Here is an 18,289-nt window from a genome sequence, read left to right as displayed (position 1 = left end):
GAGACCTATTGGCTATGCCAATGCTTGTTTGGTAGGCCATAGTATAAAGAGTTGCCATAATCGAGGCGTGCCAGAATCAGGGCAGAGACCGCCAGTCTGAGAGTGGAGAAAGACAACAGTGAGGATAATTTTCGAAGTTGGCGCAGCAGATTAACACAAGTACCCACCACCGCCGAAACTTGCTGTGTCATAGACAGCCGGGCATCAATTTTGATGCCCAGACTTTTTACAGCCCCTGCGGCTACTGGGAAAGGCCCGACTTCCGCTGGTCAGAACGACTCACACCACGGATTAGAAGCTGTGGTGACCGCAAGGACTTCAGTTTTATCAGCGTTTATTTTTAGTGAATTATCCGACATCCAGTTGATGGTAAACTTGAGAATGTCTTGCATTCTCGAGTAAGCCATCGGTGAATGGTCAATCTGGATCAGGATTTGAGTGTTGTCTGCATAATTATAAACCGGACCGGCTCAGTGCTGCTATCAGGGGCTGCAAGTAGATGTTAAAGAGCAGAGGTGATAAAGCTGAACCCTGGGGCACTCCACAAATCAGCTTGGCTGGTTTAGACACTAGATCAGCTAGTTGGACACGCTGAAAGCGGTCTTTAAGAAAGGATGTCAACCAAGCCAGAACCGAGCCCTGGATCCCTTGCTCCTTAATCCGCGAGAGTAGGCGGCCATGATTAACGGTGTCAAACGCCGCGGATAAGTCCAATAGGACCAAAGCACACGGAGTTTTCTTGTCAGCCCTAAGTCGCAGATCATCCAGCACGGAAAGCATAACCAATTCCGTGCAGTGATGAACTCTGAACCCAGCCTGATTGGGCTCAAGAAGATAATTGCCTTCCAGGTGATAGGTGAGAGAATGTAAAACATGATGGTTCAAAACTTTTGCCAGGAAAGGCAGCTGAGAGATTGGCCTAAAGTTCTTTAAATTTTTCGGGTCAGCACCCGGTTTCTTTAGAAGCGGAACCACCCGTGCTTCCTTGAAGTTAGAAGGGACGAGTCCCGTCTCCAAGGACCGGTTCAAAAGGGCAAGCACTTTATCCTCCATACCCAACCATCCAAGCTTAAAATTTTTTGGAGGGCAGGGGTCTGCTGGAGAGCCCGATTTCACCCGGCCCACTAAGGAGACCAAGGACTCCTTAGTAAGGGGGGCACACTAGTCAGGAGATTCGTAAGCGGCCTGGGGGGAATGGAGGGAGGCTCAATAGAACAGAGAAGGGTAGGGGTATGACTAATTTCTATCATCAAATCCTTTATCTTATCCAAGAAAAAGGTTTGAAAAACATTGCAGTACTTTTGGCTAAAAGTCGGGTTAGGCACCCTAACCGTCCTCAAACCTTTTAGGACTTTAAACACTTCTTTCTGCGGGTTAGTAGCCTCAGTGATTGTCGCCTCATAGAATTCGGCCTTCCTCAGGCAGATGGCTTTTTTGTATGCAGCGAACTTCAGCGCATATGCCGCAAAAGCACTAGGTTTGGGAGACTTACGCCAAGCTCTCTCGCATTAGCGGAGGGCTTGTTTTTGTTCCCTAAGAGCATTATTGAACCATAGTGTCCCCTTGCTCTTGTCTACTAGTCTGATTTTATGGGCCGGTGCTAAAATCTCGATGACATCCTTAAGTGTAGACAGCAGGGCAACGCTTTCCATGTCCAAATCGGCCTTCATGGGCGGAGAGTTGACGGAGTGTCGTAAAATAGCTATCAGGTCAGATGCTATGACCTGCCTCCAGCTCCGCAAAGTTTTCCATTCTGGTTTAACTTTACCCTCTTCTTGTAGAGAGAGGATATTGGCCTTCAATCAGATAATGATCTGACCAAGAACATGGGGATGCTACTAAGGGACCTAAAAGTGGGCGGGTTGACCAAACCAAATCCAGAGTGTGGCCCCTCTCATGTGTAGGCCCACCCACCATCTGACTAAGTCCCAGAGATGCTAAAACCTCTTCTAGATCTTTAGTCTGACCGTCCTTCGGGGTTATTTCCCAATGAAAATTAAAATCCCCTAGCACAAGCCAGTCCTTCATAGCAGGTGCGGAAGTCATGAACCAATCAGAAAAGGTTCCATAAACCTAGTTGTTGTGTTAGGTGGACGATACACTAAGAGGAATACCACGCAGTCAGTAGGAGAGCGGAACTTGACTCCTAATACAGGAAAGCAACACCACCCCCCCTCATATTATCCAGTCGGTTAGCATGAATGGCAGTAAAATTGGGGGGCAAGACCGCCACCAAGTCCGGCATAGAGGAATCATTAAGCCAGGATTCAGTGACACAGAGGAGGTCCAGGTTGTCCTCTTGCAGCAGCGAGAAGACCTCAAGGCAGTGCCTCTGTAATGAGCGAGTATTAAGTAGTGCGAACCTGCACCCTTGGCCGTTCGCCTGCTTTGCGGGGTTGGTCGATAAAGGGGCAGTTGTTACATTCATAGGAGTAGCATGAGATCTCAGCAACCCCTCCCGATCGAGTTTAGATATCACCAAGTCGTGTAATGGATGGACTATGCCCCTCAAGGACAGCAGAGTCTGCACAGAGTATACCATGGGTGGAACAGGGGTCCGGGCCCATGGGCCCGGCGCGGACGGGCGCACACGGGCTCGCCTTCGGCGAGCCTTCGGCGCATCCGCTGCGCGTTAGCGCCGGCATTCCCAGATGTAGCAGTCACAGGGGAAGGCCCGCCTGCTCCGTCCCCGGAAGTGCGTCACTCCGAGGGGAGACCCGGCTATTGGTCAAGAAGCCCTCCACTCAAATGGCACAAGCCGTGGTGGACCGGGGCTGATGACCGAAAAACAACTGAGAGGAGTGCCGAGTAAGTTAGCACACACACTACACACAAAACGAAAATGATTTAAAAAGAGTTTTAACTCTTGTATAGTTAAAAACACTGTCAGCGCTGTGCAAATCAATAGAACAGGGAGCACTAGGACAAAGCAGCTAGCACCTCACCAGGGAAGCGCGTCCGCAAGTTTGTTTTGGACATTCTAAGTAACTAGTACACAATTTATCCTTCGAGTCTTGTAATTTTTTTATACATCAAAATCGATTGTACATGCAAAGATGTATCTGGAGGTATAAAATGGCAATGCTGATTAATAATTTTTCTTTTTTGGTGATCACTATTATATTGAACGATTAAGCACACCTTGCTTGTTAACAGCTTTTCATGTTTTAGGTTTCTAATCTTGCTATTAAAATCAGTGTAAAAGACACTGATCTAGCTTCCTCAGTAATTTTAACTTGGCAACCACAAACGCTTTTGGCTCTTCAAAATTCTTCAACTTGTATGCTTTCATTCGATTTCTTAGGGTGGTATGAGGCGAGGCTGTGGTCGGATGACAGGGGTACATCCCAACTTGTAACCCCATTACTAATGATGGGTGTCCCAACACAGGCTGTGCTCTTGCTGGGAGTAGCAGCAGCTAACATGCTCGCCTTTGTGGCTGATACTACCCCCACAGTATACTGTCCAGTAGCCACTTACTGACCTTGGAACCTCAAGACAAGATCATCTCACATTCAATACATAAGGGGGCACTGGGTAGCACAGCTTTACCATCCCGCAAAAGAACTCATTCATGCCTTGGGCTGGAGTAAATTTGTCTGCATTACCAAGGTGGATATCCAAAAACATAGATTTGTAGCTGGTTGCTGCAATAGGAAGTCTCGACCCGCCTGCAACTTCTATAATCTTCACCCCGACATAAAGCTTATAAATGCAACTTTATTAAAACACTTTGCAAAAGTAAAATTCCAGTAATCCTTTTTCAGAATGTGAAAATTACCCACGCCAATTATCTTTTTTGAGCACTCGGCTTCCAATTAGGCATGCAAAATAAAATTTGAGAATGGGCATATGAGGCTCATGAGTGGCTTGCATGCTTGTCACAATAGTCTATCCTTTGCAATAGCAGAAGTGATAAATCAGATACCAGTTTAATATGAATGGCAGAATCAGGAGCACAAATTGAGGCAGATCGAACACAAACTATCAAGGATTTTGTCGTAGTCCAACTAGAGAGGGTCAGTGGCAGGAGACTGTTAAAATGATGGAATAGTGCACCACACAACAGCAAATTTCTTCCATGCAACACTGCAATAGCCATTCTGTCTGTGAATCATTGGATTTCAAGGTCTCAAGCTCAGGAACTTCTACAAGGCTTTAAAGGCCGTGGCAGAATGGAGGGCAGAAAACTGCCAAACTGAACTCTGATAAGACGGAGGTGGAGCCTTTTGCCATTGGACTACTGACGGGATGGTCGAAGATTTTTCTCACATCCCCGTGCCAGTAAGAGCTCCTAGGAATCTAGTGGTAGTATTTGATGAATTTCCTCACTGAACTTAAGAAGATGGGAACCACCTGAAGGTCTTAACCGCATGCGCGCTGCGGCGATTTTCGCCGTACGCGGCTTTTTTCAAAAAGCTGCGTTACATGACGAGCTCAGCTCGTCATCAGCGTGCGAGCGGCGCAACTGATGACGAGCTGAGCTCGTCATCAGCGCCGAAGGGGTTAAAGAACATTCTCCCAATCATTCCCAGGCTTTCAAGAACTAATGAAATCTGGATTGGGCTAACAAATACACTGGACTAAGGATTTCCTTCATGTGTTCTCAATCATCCCCAAATTGTGCAGACTTGGGCTTTGTTGGGTTCCCACAGCAAACTCACATTTCGAACCATCAGTAGACATTGCATTGATTCACAAGAGAAAAATAGGAATCATTTTCAAAAGCCTGTGAACATGATCCAAACACTGCATTGTCAGGGGCTGGAATCCATAAAGCGGTACTCTCCTGGTATTCTCCGCGGCAGCATCAAGATCTGCAACATCTACTTTTTACAGGCCTGGAAGATATGAAAAACCAGACAAGGAGGTAGGCCTTTCACCTACCAAGTAACCATTAAGTAGAATTCCCTCCAGAGGATTTCAGAAGGAAAGAGAATCTGCATAAGTTTAAGAAAAAGCTCAAAACTTGTCAATTTACTCAGTAATAATGTATCAAATAAAATAACCAAAAGAGAATTAGTAGAGCACTTCCATGTTTGGCTTATGCCCAAACTCTACTTTTAGCCACATAACATGGTACAAATAAGACAAAATGAGAAAAGAAATAAAAATTTGAAAAATTGAAGTGTCAGCTTGACAGTCTTGATGGGACACGATAGCTGTTTTGAAGCAGTTCACACGGTGATTTGTCAGAAAGGATACTGCTGCTCAAGTGAAGCAGTCCTGGATCACTGCAGCCTTGTTGAATTTCTTTCACAACTCATGACCTGAATCTTTCGATCAGACACATAGTTGGGGAGACTTTAATGCCAATGATTTGTGCAGTATCCTCAGACCTATACTCCAAGGAGGTCGATAATTATGATAAGAGACTGTGCTGGTGTACAGCCAAGTGAACAGCTGCAGCTCTTTCACGTATTACACTTAGAAACAGAAATCTAGGATTGTTTATTATTAAAATCCATATTCACACTTCAGCAAAATAACCTGGAAAGTCCTTTTTTACTTCAATTAAGCATCTGGCACAACTATTTTGCCAATTCTAGGCCTAAAGAGGATCCAGCAAGAAGGTAGAGTTGTGGGTCCTTTTCAAGCAAAACTTATTTTAGATCACTTCTTCAGACCCAAACGTTGTCTCTTCCATTCCAGCTGTATCCATTACAAAAACAAAACTCCATTTTGTACATAAAGCAACGCAAAAGTCGAATGAATTATTTCCTGCAGTGAGCATCTACAATCTGTGAGACACGGCTGCTCGAAGAGTTTCTGACAAGCAGGAGGGCAGATGTGATATCAAGAAACATTCCCCAGGGAAGGCGTAACACCCACAGAAGCAAATGGTGAATCATGAGCACTTACCTGCCTTGGTCTCATCCTCCTCTTCAGGCAAATGGCCAACATAAAGCTCCCCCCTCTCCAGCAAGGTACCGAACAACCTGCTGCACGTTCGAACGGCACAAAGGAGGTCTTCTTCATTGTCTGCCTGGATGGAGAAAATTACATAGCAGCATTAAAGTTTGTAAGGAGAAAAGAGTAAACAATCACATCCAGAACTTGTTTAAGCCAACTACTTTGATACTCATTGATTAAGCAGCAATCGTAGCAGACCAGAAATTCAGAGACAACCGTTTTGATCAGCATTTGTGGAATTAAATATCCATTGTGAAGAGAACATGGTACGAGAGGTCACCATGACTAGGAGTAGAGATTTGAAGTTGACCTCTGTCAAGTATTAGTAGTTCATGCAGCCCGCCTTTCAGTTGCATCTTGGTAGTTGTAGTCATATGCTTACAGTGAGAAAAGCCATCTACAAGGACCAGGATGTAAAGGGGAAAAAAAGCAGGAATTGCTAAACATTTGCACTAAATATGGGAGAACGTTATACCTGTTGCATGCATCTGCTACAGGGGTGTAGAATTTAATAAAATATGTGCTTGTCCATGGAACTGCTTGCTTCATAAATCTACTTGTCCTGTGAATAAATGCACTTGTCCCTTCGGTGCTATGTAGTGCAGTGACAAATTATGGCGAAATCTCCTTATATAAAAGCTCTGATATTAGCCTTTCTGGTTATGCCAGGGATCATACCATAGTAGTCATTAAATTCTGAACATTTCCTTATTCTGCAACCTTTCCACAGATCTTCATACTGGGGATGGAGGTAGCATTAAGCAATACTTCCAGGGTTGGAATGCCCTTTTGAGTGGGTGCAAACCTAATAAATTACATTTTTTATGTGTTTCATCAGCTCTTCTCTAATCTTTTACCATATTGAGAAAGGTTGGAAATGTGCTCCTAACAAGGACAAAATTAAAACTTCTTCCAGGGTTGTGAAAAAAGTGGTTGGAGGGAAAGGGAGTTTGTAAACGCTGAACAGATTTTCGCACGAGCAAATCTGAACCTGCAAGCTTTACTCCTGTTTCTAGGAGTATGATTTCCTGGCCTACTTCTGTAAATGCTTTCGAATTCGTGAAAGCTGTAAATCTGCACTAATGCAAGGACACATACCATGGTGCAATTTAGTGATTTTCTTTAAGATTTGTGCCCCTAATTAGGTCTGGGGTTAACCAAGACCTCTTTGTTTTTATAAAAATTCTATCTCTTTCTCTCTCGATCTATCTATCTATCCATCAACTGGCTTCCGCTGTTTCATAAGGAACATTTCAGCACAAAGTAATTTTGTTCAGTGCCAGTGACTACTGTGGCAATGTGTGCTTTTTTCAGTCCCAAGTTAATATTAATTTTTGCCAATGTTTGTTATAATGATATGGGCTTGCCAGCTACTACAAAGGTTTACAAAAACTATATCAAAACAAAACTCACATTGACAAAACCAAAAGGCTAACCACCAATATCAGACCTTTTGGCGTTGCCAATCCTTGTTTATTTTCATGTTTCCCATTATCTTGTTGAAACTGGTTGCACTGATTTTCTATGATGAATATATTTTTTAATCCAAGCATGCATCAACACATTATACTAAATGATGCTCGAAGAAATGTTTCATAATTTCACAGTAGTTTAACAAAACGTTTTTTCTTACCTAGTTGCATTTTTTGGGTGGATATTTTATTATGAAAGCAAAAGGATCATCAATCTTGCTTTCAAGCTTCAACATACATTTGCAGCTTATTAGAGAGCATTCTAGGAGTATTGTATGTAGCCTCATATTGTCAAACTTTGGAAACGTGTGTACTCATTTTTACACCGGAACCATTGTCAGTAGTGCAGTCCAAATTTCATTTTCCTTAGAGCACTCACCCTCATAAGAAAGGCTTTGAATTAATGAACCATAAATACAAGTTTGAACAGCATTAACATATGGACACAAATATTACCTTTAACTACTGACAATGCCCTTCCCTGATCCATAATGTGGTACTGTAAATTGGCAGCCAAAGGGTTTGTGCTGCAGGGGGTTGGGCCTACTTGTCCCAAGGACAAAATAAACTTAAGAACTTGTTGTCCTTGACTCCAATCATATGTCCTGGGAGTCGGGCTATAGAATTCCACACCCCTGTGTTATACTTAAATAAGGAGGTATACTCATTGGCACGGATTAATGAATGCTCTGCAACGTCATTTCTGTCCCAGCAAAATCTTATGTTTATTTTAATTCAGTCAGGAATGGAACATGTACACTGTGATATGTATGCTAGCACATTTGGATAGAATTAGACTATTACATGCAGTTATTTCCATGTTAGAACATGGTGAATGCTGTACCAAACCAGAGACACAAACATTCTCACCAGTGGTTAATGGGTCTCTCGGATATCCTTTTATCCAAAAAAAAGGTGTAATTAATGGTCTTATACAACTGACGTATCAAGTCCACACTTTCCCACAAAGATGAATAAACTTTCTCACCCAAAGAACATATGCCATAGGTTTCCAATTCCCTAGCCAGTTGTTTTTTTAACTTTTGACGTCTGCGAACCCTTTGTCAATCATTACTGGAATCCGGGTACCCTTGACAAAGCATTACTAGAGTCTGAGGATCCTCACTGACTCATTAATGGAAGCCGGGCTCCCGGACTAAGCAATTTTGATTATTTGAACCTCAAAATAAACTAGTAATTTGAACCTCAAATCACAAAAATACAGAAACAAGCATTCATCAGACATATAAGAAAATGAAAATTTTCATTTGAATAGGAAGGTTGGGGCTTTTCTAAATTCAACTGAGGCCACCCATAGTCCGCGATGTATTTCGTTTGATGCATTTGTTCTGCTCCCACTAATCAACATGAGGACACCACCTTGATTTTTAGTCTCCACTTTCAAATTACTTCCCATTTATGGAACATTTTAAAATGTTTGATTTTGCTTCATTATTTACATACGTTATTAATCAGTTAATATGATTTAATTGTCTAGGCAGAGGTGGGCCTCCTGAGTAGGGGTCGAAGACTCTCGGGGTGCCTGGACCACAGGTTAAGAACGGCTGCTCTAGATGCACTGAAGGGATGGTGGGAGAGCTAAAAACGAGAATAACGTGTCTTCTGCAAAATACTGTTTTGTGCTGTTGGGGGATCCCTACGCAGGAACTCTTATGAATGTTGTTGGGCTTTGGCAGCGGACAATATACTCTGTTTAGTCTCCAGGGGGTGCACGCAACATCAAATGGCATTAGAGCCCTGAAATAGCCACTTCCCGGAGTACATTTATTAAGATGAAATTCTTTGTGTAAGTAAATCATTTTATAAGTGCAAAACCATATTTTATGTGTTTGGAACAAATTTATAAATTAAAAGAATAGGTCACAATCTTTTGATTAAGACAGCACTTCGCACAGTTAATTGTGTTGTAAAATGTAAATTTCCAGCTATTTGTATCCCACTTGGTATATGCTCACAATTTGATAAACAAGGGAACTGAGGCACAATGAGGTGAAATGATCTGCCCAACACTACAGTGCGGTCAAGTGGAGATAGTGAGACTGTGGGCACTTTCCTTGATACTCGGTTGGCAACTTGTGCACTGGATCCAATATAAAAGCCAGAGCAACGCACAAGATGACTCTTCTGAAATTCAGGTAAGACAAGAAAATTATGGCATCATTAGAACACAGATATAGAAAGCGCTGATGTATTCAGTGTCAATTCTGTAATCTGAAAGTTGGCACAAACAAGAACCCACGGTCTCTGAATATGCACAGAATGCAAATATTCAAAGACATGACATAGAACCCTCCTATGTTATATTAGCAGGATTTGTAGAGCGCATTACTGCCCGGAAGCGTCAAGTCAAGTTTGAAATTTGTATAGCGCACTACTCACACAGAGGGTCTCAAGGCGCTTGAGGGAGGGAGGGTACTTTACTTATCGAATATCCAAGTTTTTAGTTGTTTTCTTAAGGAGAGGTGGTTCTGTGTAAGGCGGAGGTGGGTGGGGAGAGAATTCCAAATTTTGGCCGCTAAGTAGGAAAAGGATCTTCCCCCCATGGTGGATCTTTGGATGCGTGGAATTACGGCGAGGGCTTGATTGGACGATCGTAGTTGGCGGGTGGGGTTGTAGAAGGACAGGCGTGTGTTGAGGTATTCGGGTCCTAGGTCGTAGAGGGCTTTGTGTGCGTGGGTGAGGAGACGGAACGTTATTCTCTTGTTGACGGGGAGCCAGTGGAGGTCTTTCAGGTGACCGGAAATGTGAGCTTGGCGGGGGATGTCTAGGATGAGTCTGGCTGAGGCGTTTTGGATGCGTTGGGGTTTTTTCTGTAGTTTGGCTGTGGTTCCGGCGTAAAGGGTGTTTCCATAGTCCAGTCGACTTGTGACCAGTGCATGGGTGACCGTCTTTCTTGTTTCGGTGGGGATCCAACGGAAGATTTTTTGAGCATACGTAGGATGTTGAAGCATGATGATGAGACGGCGTTGACTTGTCTGGTCATCGAGAGGGAGGAGTCCAGGATGAAGCCCAGGTTACGTGCGTGGTCTGTTGGTATGGGTGCGGTTCCCAGGGCCGGTGGCCACCATGAGTCGTCCCAGGCAGAGGGGGATGATCCTAAGATGAGGACTTCCGTTTTGTCCGAGTTCAATTTTAAACGGCTGTTCTTCATCCACTCGGCTACTTCTTTCATCCCTTCGTGTAGGTTGGTTTTGGCGGTGTTTGGGTCTTTGGTGAGGGAGAGGATCAGCTGGGTGTCGTCAGCGTAGGAGATAAAGGTGAGGTTGTGTTGGCGCGCGATGGATGCGAGGGGACTCATGTATACGTTGAAGAGGGTGGGACTGAGTGATGATCCTTGTGGTACGCCGCAGATGACTTCGGTGGCCTCTGATCTAAAAGGGGGGAGGCGGACTCTCTGGGTTCTTCCGGTGAGGAACGAGATGATCCAGTCCAATGCTTTTCCTTGTATTCCGACGTTGCTGAGGCGTTGTATAAGGGTGCTATGACAGACTGTGTCGAAGGCTGCGGAGAGGTCAAGTAAGATGAGGGCAGCTGTTTCTCCGTTGTCCAGTAGAGTTCGAATGTCGTCTGTTGCTGCGATGATGGCGGTATCGGTGCTGTGTTTGGCTCGGAAGCCGGACTGTGAAGGGTCGAGGGATTTGTTGGATTCGAGGAAGGCGGCGAGCTGACTGTTGACGGCTTTCTCAATGACTTTGGCCGGGAATGGGAGGAGCGAAATGGGGCGGTAGTTCTTAAGTTCAGTGGGGTCTGCTGTGGGTTTCTTTAAGAGGGCGCTGAGTTCGGCATGTTTCCAGCTTTCCGGGAAGGTAGTGGAGTTGAGGGAGCAGTTGATGACGTTTCAGAGATGGGGTGCGATAATGGAGTCTGCTTTGTTGAAAATGTGGTGGGGACATGGGTCGGTTGGCGATCCTGAGTGGATGGTGTTCATCAGGCGGATGGTGTCCTCAGTGGTGATTGGGTTCCAGGCGCAAAGGTTGATGGAGGGGGTTTTAAGTTCGGAGGTGGGTGGGGTGGACTGGTCTCCAAAGCTGTTGTTATGTATGCCAGCAATTTTGTTGTGGAAGAACGATGCTAGAGAGTCGCAGAGGTCTTGGGAGGGAGTGATGTCGTTGGTGCCGGCGGTGGGGTTGGTAAACTCTTTGACGATGTTGAATAGTTCCTTGCTGTTGTGGGCGTTGTTGTCGAGTCGATCCTTGAATGCAGATTTCTTGGTGGATCGGATCAGTTGGTGGTGTTTGCTGGTGGCGTTCTTGAAGGTGGTCAGGTTGTCAGTGGTAGGGTTTTTTCGCCAGGCTTTCTCGCGGGTGCGACAGATCTTCTTGGATTTCTTAAGGTCATCATTGAACATGGGGGCTTTTTATGCTGCCTTGCTTGATTTGATGGTTTTTCAAGGGTGCTAATTCGTCAGCGCTGTGGGTGATCCATTGTGTGAGGTTGGTGGCTGCTTGGTTTGGGTCCGAAGGTTTGGCAGGCGGGTTTTGGTGAAGCGATGTGAAGAGCTGGTCGGTGGTAATTTTGTTCCAGTTTCTGCTGGGAATTGGTTGTGGGCGATTGTGGGTCGTAGTCTTTTTGTAGTTGAAGTGAACGCAGCTGTGGTCCGTCCAATGGAGAGCTGTGGTGTGATTAAAGGAGATGTGCTTGCTGGAGGTGAAGATTGGGTCGAGCGTGTGCCCGGCATAGTGGGTGGGGATGTCAATAAGTTGTTTGAGTCCGATATTGGCGAGGTTGTCCAGAAGGGTGGTGGTGTTGCTGTCATTGTTCTTTTCCAGGTGGAAGTTGAGGTCTCCCAGTAGAATGTAGTCCTTGGAGGGGAGGGCGTGTGGGCTGATGAAGTCAGTGATGTCTTCGCTGAATTGTGTGCGGGGACCTGGTGGTCTGTAGATGAGGGTGCCTCTGAGTGTGGTTTTGGGGTTGGTGTGGATCTGGAAGTGAAGGTGTTCAGCGGCTGCGAGGTTATCGTCGGAACTGGTTGTGATGCAGATGGTGTTCTTATGGACGATGGCGATGCCTCCTCCTGTTTGGTTGATGCGGTCCTTTCGGATGATCTTGTAGCCATCCGGGATGGCTATGGCGATGTCGGGTGTTGATGAGGCGTTCATCCAGGTTTCTGTAAGAAAGGCGACGTCCGGCGATGTGGTGTCGAGTAGGTTCCAAAGTTCAATGGCGTGTCTGTGGACCGAGCGGGTGTTGAGCAGGATGCACTTCAAGTGGTTAGTGTCGGAGCTCTGTTTGGAGTTTGTGGATTTGGTGTGGGTCCTGATGCAGTCAAACTTGCAGGAGTGGCAGGTGAAGGGTCCATGGGTGTGTCCTGGGGCGGATTGGTAGCAGTGTGGGAGTCAGCCGGTGTTAAGTGCTGAGAGGGTTGTGGCGCGTACGTTATGCGGGTGGAGTGGATTTTGCGGGGGCCAGGGGGTATGGCGCTGGGCGCGGTCCAGGCGCGGACGGGCGTAGACGGGCTTACCTTTGGCGCACCTTCGGCGCGCATAGGGCGCGCATAGGGCGCGTTCGCTGCGCGTGAACGCTGCACGCAAATGCGTCTGATAAGTGGATAGTGGAGGGGGGCAGAGGGAGGGGCAGCTGGGAGCGGGGTGGAGAGCCGGGCTGGGAGGCACAACAACAAACAACAAAATGGCAGCAAGCCAAAAGCCAAACAGGACGAGATTGGGGCACAACCTTAATAATGGCTATGAAGTGGGCAGTGGCACCGGCACAATCAGGCACAAATAAATTAAGCAGGCAAAGGCAGCAATGCACAATTGAATAATGATTAATGCGCAGTTTAGCAGTATAGCGCTATGATATAAATATAATCAGGCACAAATAATTGCAGGACCAGTGCGAGCAATGCGCAATTGATTTCAATGGCAAAGAGCAGTCTGGCAGTATAGCGCTACGATACCCAATTCTGAGCAGGGAGCAACGTGAGGAGCGACCGCTTCTGAGGAACTCAGGACGGTCACAGCGCTTGCTCTGGAGGGTAGAGCCTAAACTATCAACGGAGGCGTCTATATTAACAGTCTGGGAACAGCTTGCATAATCACAACCTGCTAGAATTTAAACCAGGCCATAATATGAGCAGGTTTTAGAAAAGCTCTCTTATAAGGACAAAGCAACACAATTTGTCAAATCACTTCTTGGCACCCAATGTGACAAGTTGATTTCATTTGGAAACAGATTACTAAAGCATTTGTTGAGCAATAAGATATTTGATAAACTTCCACATCACTGACTGGCCGTGAAAGTTTATGCCAGAAACTGGTCCTAGGAAGCTTGTTTCCGGTCCAGGGAAGGCATGGCTTGGCAGTTAGGGCTGGACTGTTCCCATGAGGCACAGGGTCAGACTGATTTGCATATGGCCATGTCTGAACTGGGGTGGCAGAGTGGGCTAAAGAACTGTGATGGTTTAAACCCAGATCTGTTGACTGGGTGTGAGTGTTTGATTGGTTCAGATGCTCCGTCCATCAACACCCCCTTTTGTACAGCTAAGATATATTTTACGAGGCCTACCAAAAATCAAGGTAGAAAAGAAACAATACCAGCCAGGAGTCCTTCAATGTGATAGGTGGAGAAGAAAGCTTCATTATAGACAAAAGTTCATATTATAGAAATTCAAATATGAACAAGAAGTATAGGAGATTACTTCTATGTCCCTATAGACCACTTTTTTAATTCTGGGCATGCACGTGAAAAGTAAAAAGGCTTTCTTTGAGTATTAATTCACACTGATTAGGCTAACACCAAAAGCAGTTATCTGAAAAGCTACAACCCAGGATTAGACTATGTGTCTTGGGTGACACAGAGCAAATGGGAACTAAATGGGTAAGAGGAGGCAATAGTCCCAATGACAAACACCTCACAACTTCGAAAAAAGCGGGTCAAAGTTAAAAACAAAAACATTGCAGCTTGAGTGAGAGACGTGAAAAACACCAGTGCAGCATTGGCAGCTATCTGAGTGACACAGGTTGTTTCATTTATTATGTTTCTTTTGTCAAATGGCCTTTCACAAAGAACAGTAACAAAGAAAATACACAAAAAGATAATTAGAATAAAGGGTCAAATAGGACAATAATAACCAATCAAAAACAAAACAGCATTGTGAATAGAAGAAATCTGGGGCTACGACTCATGGAGGACATTGTGCCGAATTCCCGTGGGTCGAGTGTCAGTTGGCACTTTCCAAAGCCTGGTCCAAACTTGTATCTAGTCCTTTCCCATACATGGACGATTCACTTGTTTTTGTAATACAGGCATCATGGACAACAACGGGACACAGATATGTTTCTAAGCAGACAAGTGATTTGCCCAAAAGGTTAGTGGAAAAGCAGACACAGTAAATGTTCAGAAAAGACTTCTGTTGTTTATCTAGAGTGCGAATCATAGTTATCGACAGGAGTAGCACGTTTGGCCACGTAAGATCCAAAATTGTCCAATCAGAAATAAGATTTTGAAGGTAAAAATCATGGTATAAGGCCATTATTCAGTTTTAGGTTGGTGAAAGGACAGTGAGAATAACGAACTCTTAGATGATCTAGATGGCAATTAAATGCTGTTTCACTAAAATCGGTTTGTGGCAGACAAATCAGCACCAATCATCCAAAGGCAACTGAATAACTCGAATATCGAAGATCAAATAGGCACTCCAGGTTAAAGATACCTTTCTCCCTGGTTTGCTTGTGTCACAAACTTAAACTGGGGTTACGTTTACAAGTCATAAAGGGCACTGTGTGTAGTCATTGTACCCTTCAGTTGTTCCAATTGAACTACCAACTGACAAAAAATGATTCGTAAAATAAAAGTCTAAAAATGTAGTATTGCTTCCTTAATGACAAACAACAATCTGTAAATCGTATGTGGGGTCAACAGTCCACATGACATCAACAACGGTTTAAATGAGAAACAGGAGTTGTTGGTTCTTCACTGGATCAGAGAGGTCAAAGACTCCAGTGGCCCATCACAAATCTTCTATGACCATGAGGTCAAAGGTCCCAAAGTACAGATTTCAAGAGTCAAAGATCACAGTGTCACAAGCAACGTTTCCATAAGTGAGAAGGATCAACCTAACCACTGATCCGCACTACAGCTTTCATGAGTGCGAAGGATCAAGGATCTCAGTACCACACACTGCAGCTTCAGTGTGCATGGGTGTCAAATCGTGCAGTGACAAACAAGGCTACTTCTATGAGTGAGGGTAGTCAGGAGCTGCAGTGAGTCACACTGTAGCTCCCAAACGTGACAGGCGTCAAAGGTTCCAGGGACCTACACCTCTCATCCCATGAGTGAGGAGTCAAGGGCCCAAATGATGCATGATACAGATTCAAAGAAACATATCAATGGCCCAGTGACACACCAGCTGAAGTTTACAAGAATGACAGGAGGGTAAAGGTGACATTGAAGCATTCATGAGAAAGAGTACAAGTGACCCAGGAAACACGTAACATTCAAAGGCACCAATAACAAATACCACATCTTCAAAGAATGAGCTCAGTTGTCTCAGGGAGAGAACTCCCTCAATAACAGATACCACATCTTCAAAGAATGAGCTCAGTGGTCTCAGGGAGACATCTTCACGCATTATGGGGGAGGATGGTCCCAGTGAAACACCAGTTTCCTTGAGAGACATCATCACAAGAAATGCGAATGCATGTGGTCAAATGCTGCCACGTAACCGAATATGGGGCAATCTAGGTGTAGCATTGTGTGTCACAATTCCATATATGTGAATGCTGGTGTAAGCTGTGAAATAAAATAAGGATTAGGGTGACCAGACGTGGAAAACCAAAAACCGAGGCATTATTTATACAAATATAGAAGTAGTACAATTTGAACCGAGGGTGCATTAAATTAGCCTAATTCTGTGTTCACTCAACCCTCTCTGAAAAACAGGAAACGTGGAGGAAAAAGAAAAACAATAATAAGGGCTAACACACTATTGATAAAGATCTTAAATTTCCCCAGAACCATGAGCGATCACATGATTCAATTCAGGTTCTTTTTACTTTGCATCCTAGTGACAGCTTTATAATTGGATAAACAGAACTACACGTCGAGATGCAAAGTAGCAAAAATATGGCCTAAAAACCGACTCGTACTTTCAGGGTTGTGAGTTCTGAAATAAATAAGTTATCATCCTCCAAGTGGCTCCCAACTCCTGCATGAAGACCCTAACCCCTAGACCTAACACTAACGATCCAAATGATAGGCACATTATTGGTTCCATTATTAATCTATCGGTCAAAAGCAGAGTCCTCAAGCTTTGTTGATACACAGACAAGTAGCTTAGCCAGTTGAGTTTTTTTTAGTTTGTTTTTTTACACATTCAGGCACTTGTAGTCCTGATTTTTTAATCTACTAAATAATAGCATCACAGCTAACACAAAACAAAATCAGGGCTTGATAACCTGCTTCACTTATCGAAACTGGAAGTTCGAGGGCTCAGAATTTGCAAACCAAACCACGTGGATGCGTTTTACTCTTCTTGAAATCATCTCATTTAGCTCAAACCTCACACGCCTCCTTTCGATTTATACAGTCAATGGTCGCCCACGAATAACTGATCCATCAGTATGGACCTCAACTGATAACACTTCTATAAAAGAAATTGTAAGTGGTACCCTTCTCAGTCAATATATTATTAGGAATCCAAAATTGAATTCTCATTTGAATGTTATTTTTCGACTTCATTATTGGAAGGCATAACGAGAATACATAAAATATATTACTGGGATTACATGCTTAGATCACAGTAGAGTTAATAGGATAACACTTCTACCACAAAATAATAAAAACTGTTGATTATCAGGAACGAGGGCGAACTGACGAGTACGTCCAAAACCTAAGTCAGTTCTCGTTGGGGTGCATACCAATGTTCATACAGTACACTCCATTTCAATATGGCCGCAGTATTAGCAGATGTAAGGGCGGAGCCACTGTGCGCATGCGCTCGTTTCTTTAGCCCCATGCAGGGGTAGCCATAGTCAGTTGCTTGCGTTTACCTGCAGGTACTCCAAGATATCGAAGACGGCGTTGGCGTTCTTCCGGCTCTCCAGCACCGCTTCCAGGCTCGTGGCCAGCTTGGTGCGGGTGTCCGCCGTCCCAGGACGGTCCCCGGTACGCTTCGCTTTCTTATCCACGCGCGGCGCCATGCCTAAGGAGACGTACCACGTGGGCAAAAAGCGAGCTGGAGCCTGGAGAAGCTACAGGTCACGTGGGCGGAAGTGGTCGTGTCTTAGTCGTGCTTGTTCTGAAACGCAAAAGAAGGCCAACTTTCCTTGAAAAGAAATCTAAACATAGTCAATCTCACAGCAGTCATAAACAGAATGTATTCCAAATAGAGCCCAGAATAAAATATCAGCCATTGGTTCACGGAGGTTTCTATTATGCAGTCTCTTGCTTTATTTTCACAGCAGCCAAGAAGAACTACGTTTCCCAGAAAACTAATGTAAACGAGCATTTGCAATGCAATAGGTCTCACATTTAGGCGAGTTTGAGCTATTGACATTGCAAGTAACAATGCCTTTTATTTGTGTTTTCGTTTTCAAAACATAAATAAAAGGCATTTTCATTTACAATGGCAATAGCTTTAACTCACGGAAATGCAAGACCTATTGAATTGCAAATGCTTGTTAGAACTGCCGGTGCTCTGGACCGCTAAGCACCGGCAGGACCCGGCCCACTTAAAGCTCTGGATGGGACATTATGCCTTCAATAGATTTGGACCCTATGGTTGGAGCATGTACATTGGAGGAGGGAAGGGGGCGGACGGGGTGGTAGGCTGGCAAAATGACATTTATACAACCTTCCAGTCCAGCTAATTATCACGCGTGACGCTAATGCATTTCGGTGTGGTATTCCGCAACACCGCACTGAAATGCATTGTCACGCTC

General features: G+C 44.6%; 1 protein-coding gene across 1 annotated transcript in view; it reads right to left on the bottom strand.

Annotated features, from left to right (window-relative positions):
• NOC4L (nucleolar complex associated 4 homolog) overlaps window positions 1-17,619 on the bottom strand; it is a 97,980-nt gene extending 80,361 nt beyond the window's left edge. Inside the window, exons 1-2 of the mRNA XM_078667887.1 lie at window positions 17,399-17,619; window positions 5,863-5,986 (exon numbers count right to left, since the gene is read on the bottom strand). Coding sequence (XP_078524013.1) covers window positions 5,863-5,986; window positions 17,399-17,548 — 274 coding nt within the window. The 5' untranslated portion in view covers window positions 17,549-17,619. The remainder of the gene's footprint in view (window positions 1-5,862; window positions 5,987-17,398) is intronic.
• Window positions 17,620-18,289: the final 670 nt, after the last annotated feature.

Source organism: Lissotriton helveticus, chromosome 11, assembly GCF_964261635.1.
Source record: "Lissotriton helveticus chromosome 11, aLisHel1.1, whole genome shotgun sequence".
NCBI lineage: Eukaryota > Metazoa > Chordata > Amphibia > Caudata > Salamandridae > Lissotriton > Lissotriton helveticus.
Note: the sequence above shows the minus strand (reverse complement) of the source record. Positions and strands in the feature narration are given on the sequence as shown.